At 41.6% G+C, this 7,588-nt stretch overlaps 1 protein-coding gene across 1 annotated transcript; it reads left to right on the plus strand.

Annotated features, from left to right (window-relative positions):
* Positions 1 to 3,723: 3,723 nt before the first annotated feature.
* Positions 3,724 to 6,434, plus strand: chrm2b (cholinergic receptor, muscarinic 2b; the record flags this gene model as incomplete). Its single annotated transcript, XM_080842831.1, has 2 exons — positions 3,724 to 3,838; positions 4,985 to 6,434. Exon 2 carries the CDS (start codon positions 5,019 to 5,021, stop codon positions 6,432 to 6,434), a length of 1,416 nt encoding a protein of 471 aa, XP_080698957.1. The 5' UTR covers positions 3,724 to 3,838; positions 4,985 to 5,018.
* Between the last annotated feature and the right edge of the window lie 1,154 nt (positions 6,435 to 7,588).

Genomic DNA, 7,588 nt, shown 5'->3' on the forward strand with positions numbered 1-7,588 from the left:
AAATCAGAAGCAAGCCCATATTTTCATAGGCTACATCAATCAGGAGAGAAAACATATTAGCATACATGGGGCATATATACATTCAAAGATACATACAAGACTGTCAGTGGGTACAAATCCCAACAGTGGGAACACAGTGCGCTCATAAGGTCAGTGTGGCGCTAATTATTTATTTTTAAACAAACAAAGTGGCTGGGACTGAGCCATACACTATTCCAGCCAATCAACACATTGCTTTAGGACCATGGAAGGGTGGAATTAGATTTGCTGTTGAGCTCAAATATCTGCAACCTTTCACCAGAACCAAGGACTGTATCTTCAATTCTTCTTTTTGTGAGTATAGCATATGGAAGCAGCAATTCTGAGACAATAAAATGTTTTTGATTATAAGATATATGTTTTTATGTAAAATACTAGTTTCTGTACACTATGTCATTGGGTAGAATTTAATTTACATACTCATGATGGCACATGATGCAAACAGTGGCGCAAAAAGTGGGTATGCGCTGTTGGGAGCGCCAAAGCGATGTTTGGGGTATTTTCTATATGTAGCTGCTGTTGTGCGTTTCTAAATAATTTCTGCATTTCCTTAATTTTATAACATTTTAGAGGACTAAACAGGCTAGAGTAGGCGCCTTATCTCTTAAGATTCCATAATAGAATTTTGACATAGAAGAGGGAGCGTGAGGCGTGACCGCTAAACACACAAGCAGTTCGAACTAAGCTACGAGTAGTGAGTTGGTTGGGTGGAAGATGGATTAAGCAAAAAAGCTGTTGGGAGCTTTGGGAACAGAAAAAGAAAGAGGGAAAAGGAGTTGACATGTCAGGGGATGTGACAGCAATTAAATAAGTGGATGGTGAAAGGCAACAGGTAGGTTTTAAGGTGACTTTACGTTTGTGCTTGGAGGCTTGCAAATAATGTTAACAGACTAGCTAGCAGGCTAGCTAGCGTTTGCTAACATAGAAATGTAGCAGCCAAATGGGGGTTTATGGCTAGCTTAAGCCTCATCAGTTAGGCTGATGATAGCTACATTTAGATTTTGGTTAAACCCCTACTGTACCAATCCCATGTATGACACATCTCAATTTTATTAAGGCAAAAATAACAACTGGTAAATATAAGGTGGCAGACGGGCTCTGGTAGCATTCACAGTAACTAACAAGAAGCTGGAAACGTAACTCTGGTTACCATGGTTACCATTAGCTGTTCATGTTAGCTGTGCTGTCAAACATACAGGCTATCTGTTGGCATGATGCAATACTAGATGAATGGGCAAGTGCAAAGGCACAGCGTGTTATTATTTAGTAGCAACTAAAGAGCACTCTAGAATATTTTGGTAGCAGCATTGTTACACATCATCACCTTTAAAGATCTTTATTTGCAGGCTTACTCTTGCGTTTTAAGGCATTATGTTGCAATGGTTATCATTATAATGTTAATGTTTGCAACTGTTTATTATTTACTAATATATATATATTTGTGTGTGTGTGTGTGTACAGTATACTGTATGCACCATAGCGTACCATTACCATTATGGTAGGCATGCAAAAAATTGGTAGGCGCCAAAATTGTTGCTGCATACCCCCCTGACACTGGGCAGTTGCACCCCTGGATGCAAATGTTTGGTATCGGTGATGAGTGATTATTGTACTTCCTGTGCCAGAGGTCATATATTCGTCTCAAGTGATGAGTGATTATTGTACTTCCTGTTCCTGAGGTCACATATTAGTCTCAAGTGATGAGTGATTATTGTATTTCCTGTGCCTGAGGTCACAAATCACTCTCAAGTGATGAGTGATTATTGTATTTCCTGTGCATGAGGTCACAAATTAGTCTCAAGTGTTGTGCTTAGATAAATACATTGGAACTCTACCTCCACTGAAAGAAAGTACTTGAGTTTGGGGCCACTGGGAGGCTATTACAAACATTATGTTTACTGTGTGGTATCGCCCGACCACCACCACCACGTAAAGTATTCAAAACAAAGAGACATTGTTATTACATTGTTAATACAAAAACAATGAGAAAAAAACAATGCTGCCAAAAGCTTTTTTGTTTGTTTTCCAAAGAAAGCAATTGTCAACAAAATAAATATGCAATCAGAGATAGACAGGAAGTGGAGCTGTCGTGTGGAAGCATAGCCGCCTGTGTCCACTCAGATGGGGGCATGAAGAAGAACTCTCCCTTTGATTTTGTGATCCATCCCACCTGGCACCCTGTCTGCATGCCTCACATCCTTGTGTCTGTTCACTTCTCAGAAACAGACTGTCCATGCTCAGCCCTGTAAACAAACCAGCAGGGACAGTTTAAAACAAGAAGATGTCCAAAGACTTGTGAAGGCTGCAATTCTTAACCACCTCAAGAAGCGTCATAAACCTTTCTGGAAACATTTTGGCAATGGCCTCTTGACTTACTGTGCCTTAAACACTAAGAAGAGGTTTGAACAAGTAGATAAGTAAGATGAATGGGAGACATCTATGAAGATCTGCAGTTGTGCTGTTTAAATAGGTACCGACCATAAGCACCAGATAGAGAGGAGCAGACCTCTGCTTTCTGTCATGCAGGCCTGACTTCCAGGGAACTATCAACAAGTACCTCGCTGAAGTGTGCTACACTTTCTCTGTTTGAATCCAGTGCCAAAGCCTTATTTGGATCCAGAGGCAATCGAGGCTTGGATCCATGCTTGAGGCTTGCTTTAACTGGTTCTATGCTCTGGGAAGCCACGGTCACTATATGTATCTTTACGACTGTAAAGAAGATATCACTATTTTGCGTAAGTGAGGGTTCAAATAAAACTATTCCCATTTTTCTAAATGTTTCTTCAGGCTGACAAACACAATGGAAATCCACATTGATGAAAACATTACTGTACACTCTAGCTTTGCATGTTTTACCCACATACTCATATATTATTTCTTATATACTTCTTATTATATTTCGTATAAGGCTCATATAAGTCTTAAAGCTCCCTTTTCTTTTCATTTATTATCTAAATGATCGAATATACAGTATGGTATTGCCAAATACACAGGAATACATTTTGGGAAACATTTGTGAGGATATCCCTTTAAAAAAAATAATAATTTGCTACTTCTGCTAGATTAACCCATGAGCACACAACAAGTCACTGTTGCCTTCCAACAGAGCTATGCCTTCCCTCGCCAGACAGACATGAGTGGTGCGATAGCTGCAAGGTTGTCTACTTAGGTGTCAGGAGAGTACAAGGACACAATAGAACTCAATGTTTAAACTCTGTTCTGGGTTATCAGAATAAACACACGTGTTTGGATTCCTAAGCAACATTTACAGCTGGTAATTAGGAGAAGGATAGGCCCACTGTAGTTCAATGGACACCTGGAACCTCTTGATTAATTCAAATGTATAATTCAATTACTTATGGTTCATACAGGGGCACATTTGTCGTGCTCTCCGAGGTCCTATGACTTAAAAGAGAAACATTCAGGCACTCATCTAATACGCGGTAGGGTCTTCCCTAGCAGAAAGGAAATATGAAGGACATAATAAGGACAGACTTCAGCATAATTCAGCAGAAGTGAACTAACTTATCCTAATGCCCCAGATTTTGAAAAAAAAGTTGAACGAATCACATTGTAAAGAGAGAAAAAAACATGAATTGGTCGTGGGAGGGACTGCATGCTCCACCCCTTTTCACTCCTACATCAGTTAAACAGGCAGTCACAGACTCTCTGCCAGACATTCACTTCTTGGAGTCCTGGAAAGTTCTTCATGTGGATTACCGTTTATGAAATGACTGGACAGTTGAAGATCAATCTGAGTGAGCTAACGTGAAAAATTGGCAAACAACAATTAGAAAAGGTATTTCAACAGATGTATTCCTGTATTTGGGGATTACTTATCTAAGTCTTGTTTTTTGCAGCTGTTTGGCACCTTTACGACAGAAGGAACATATTGAAGAATAATTACTGACACATCTTTTTTAGTTTGTTTTATTAGTAAACCTAGGCTGGGCACACAACTTTGTATAGAAATAGGTCGGAAGTCGGGCTTTTAAAGAATGATCTTTAATTAAATCCATGGTCATGAGGGTAAAGTGTTTTTGAGAAGAAACTGTAGTAAAGTCTCACTTCTATTGAGCATTTCTGAGTAAATGTTAAAATCCTGGTCCAAAAACTGAAGTTTGTTAACACATAATGTCCAAATAGCACTCCACTATGGTTGCCATATTACACATCCGTGCAACAGCCTGGCATGGTGCGGTATTTCCCACATTAGTAGCACCATTCGTTTCTCAGTGAGCACTTTGAATTTTCTACTGTCCAGTAACCAGTGTTTAGAAATCAACATACACCACATTTAAATGACAGGGCATAAACAAATTCACAAAGTCTGTACTCATAACTGAATCTGCATAGACTGCACAGACCACACATTTCATTGTGATCTCACAGATGTTCATTTGTCAGTAACCTTATATGGCTCCCCAGTCTGCTGTGTGCTTTTGCTAAGCACTGGATGGAAAACAAATATGCTCGTCTATTTGCAACTCCTTATTTAAATCCATCGTGTGAATGGGTAGATTACACAGAATGGTTAGTGGATAAAGTTGTGTGATATAAAAGTACTTCTGCCTGCAATTCAAAATCTCTCTCTCACTCTCTTCCTCTCTCTCTATCTCTTTCTCTCTATATCTGTCTGTCTGTCTGTCTCTCTTTCTCTCTCTCTCTGAGATACACACACACACACACACACACACACACACACACACACACACACACACACACACACACACACAATGATGTAATAATTACAGGAAATAATTACATCTAATACTCTAATTACAGTTATGGATCATGTGACATAATGTTGAGTAAACCTTGGTTGCCAAGACCAGTAAAGAAGGTCATGGAACTGTTTTGTTAGATATATAAGGGGAATATAAGATTTAATGAAAAATGTTCAAGCAAACCCAATCACATTGCATTATCCTCTTTGTTCTCAAAGGTCCAAAGATCCAACCTCAGCCCCGGCTGATGAAATGGAGGCCTTCAACTTCACTCCTACTGAACCTCTCTACTCAAATGGAACATATCTGTCTTTAGAGAGCCTGGACAAGGTTGTGGAGATGGTCTTCATGATTTTAGGACTTGGTTCTCTGAGCTTGGTCACAATAATCGGTAATATCTTGGTCATCGTCTCGATAAAAGTCAACAGGAATCTCCAAACAGTCAACAATTATTTCCTGTTTAGCCTGGCCTGTGCTGATTTAATCATCGGCCTCTTCTCCATGAACCTCTACACGGTCTACATAGTGTTTGGCTATTGGCCACTTGGCCCAGTTTTATGTGACCTGTGGTTGGCCCTTGACTATGTTATGAGCAATGCATCAGTAATGAACCTGCTAATAATAAGCTTTGATCGTTATTTCTGTGTAACCAAACCACTCAGTTACCCAGTCAACAGAACCACAAAAATGGCAGGCATGATGATAGCAGCAGCATGGATTCTCTCGTTCATATTGTGGGCTCCAGCCATACTTTTTTGGCAGTTCGTTGTAGGTGAGCGGACAGTTCCAGAAGGGGAGTGCTACATTCAGTTCTTCTCCAACGCAGTTGTGACCTTTGGAACAGCCATTGCTGCCTTCTATGTGCCTGTGATCACCATGATAGTGCTGTACTGGCAGATCTCCAAGGCCAGCCGGAGTCGTGTGAGGAGGCAGAGCAGGAGGGTATCCAGTGACAGTCAGGACACTTATCAGGGTGGCTGCAACCCAGGAGCCAATCAGGGAAGAAGAAAAGGAAGCAAGGCTGGGAGCAAGGCTGGCGAAGTGACACAGACGTTAGATGCTGGTGCTGAGGAGGCCACCACTGGAGAGGACCAGGAGACAGAGAACGACTCCACATCAGGCAGCGTCCTTGCTTCATCCAATCACAAAGAGGAGGAGGTTGATCCTCTGGGGAGCAATGGAGATGCCCAAACCCAACAGTCACATCAGAACCAGAACAAAACCAGAGGCAGCTGGTCCAAACTCACGTGTATCAGATCACCATCCCAACCACCATTAGGAAACATCTATACACCTCCTGACAGGAAGACGGAGGCATTCCCTGAAGGACCAAGTTCAGTTTCACAGAGGATCCTTAAATCGACTCTCCAATCACCCAAAAAGAGAAAGCGGAGAAGTACACCGTCCCGCGAGCAGAAAGTCACACGGACCATCATGGCTATTCTGGTGGCGTTTGTGGCTACTTGGACTCCCTACAATGTGATGGTGCTCATTAACACGTTCTGCTCCAGCTGCATTCCAAACTCCATGTGGACCTTCGGCTACTGGCTGTGCTACATCAACAGCACAGCCAACCCAGCCTGCTACGCCCTCTGCAACATCACCTTCAAAAACACCTTCAAACACCTCTTGCTGTGCCGATACAAAAATAACCGCTCATTTAAATAAAGGAAGGTGCTAAAATTAAGGAATGTTAATATGTAGATATTTAGAGGATTCAAAAGAAGGAAGCATTGTCATTAACACCGTTGAGCCAGTTTTAATCAGTCATCAGATCCTGGATCAGATTGCATTGGGCCATCCAATAGGGCCCAGTCTAAAATATCCGGAAGTTTCCCTTTAAGGGGTAACGTTCACACACAGCAGAGAGGCCATGCAGAGCAAAATCTCTTCTGTAATGCCCTCTGGCATTTTGTGCCCTAGGCAACCATCTATGACAAAGACTCTATGTGGCCTATGCACCTGTGTTGTGTGTAAATGTACACATTACTCTTAAAGGCATTTACGTTTGTCATTTTATAATTTCAATCCAGCTTGGAATGAGATAATCACCACTGGCTTAACTGCAGTATCTTGAATGGTTGCCCCACAATAGGCAAGGCAAGGCAAGGCAAGGCAAATTTATTTATATAGCACATTTCTTACATTATGCAATTCAATGTGCTTTACAGAAACAAACAGTAATAGAATTTAAATTAAAACACAAAAAATTACGGAAAAACAAACAAACACAGTTACTAACAATAAATCAAAATAAACCGAGTTGATTCGTAATTAACTGAATTAATGACTGATTAAGAATAAAAACATTCACAGAAGTGCGGGCCATCACACCGAGGCATCCATACCAGGCGCCATCACCATGACAACCTTTACAGAAACAAACAGTAATATAATTTAAATTGAAACACAGTCAATGAAACTTAAATAAAAAAAAAACAATAATTATGACCTAAAAAGTAAAAATAATTCACGTAGGCCCATGGTGATGATGTGGCCTTCTCCGCTGCTCCATCGAAGTCTTCCAATGTCTTATGGCTTAGAGACCAGGGCAGACTCCCGCTGTGTTGCTGGCAGTTACTGTTGATGTGTAGCATGCACAACGGGCCGGGTGGAGGTGATCTCCAGCTCGAAGGCGGGCAGAGGCCAGCAATGTGCGGTGGAGGGCACATGACTGCACTCCTCTCCCCGATGTTGAGAGCGATGTTGAGAGCGATGAGGCAGCAGCTGCTGGGAGGTGATCTGTTGAGTGGAGGGTGCACTGCAGGCACTGCAGGAAGGGTCGCTCTCTGTGGCGCACCGGGAGACGCGACAAGGAGGCG

This window comes from Sprattus sprattus (assembly GCF_963457725.1).
Source record: "Sprattus sprattus genome assembly, chromosome: 7".
NCBI lineage: Eukaryota > Metazoa > Chordata > Actinopteri > Clupeiformes > Clupeidae > Sprattus > Sprattus sprattus.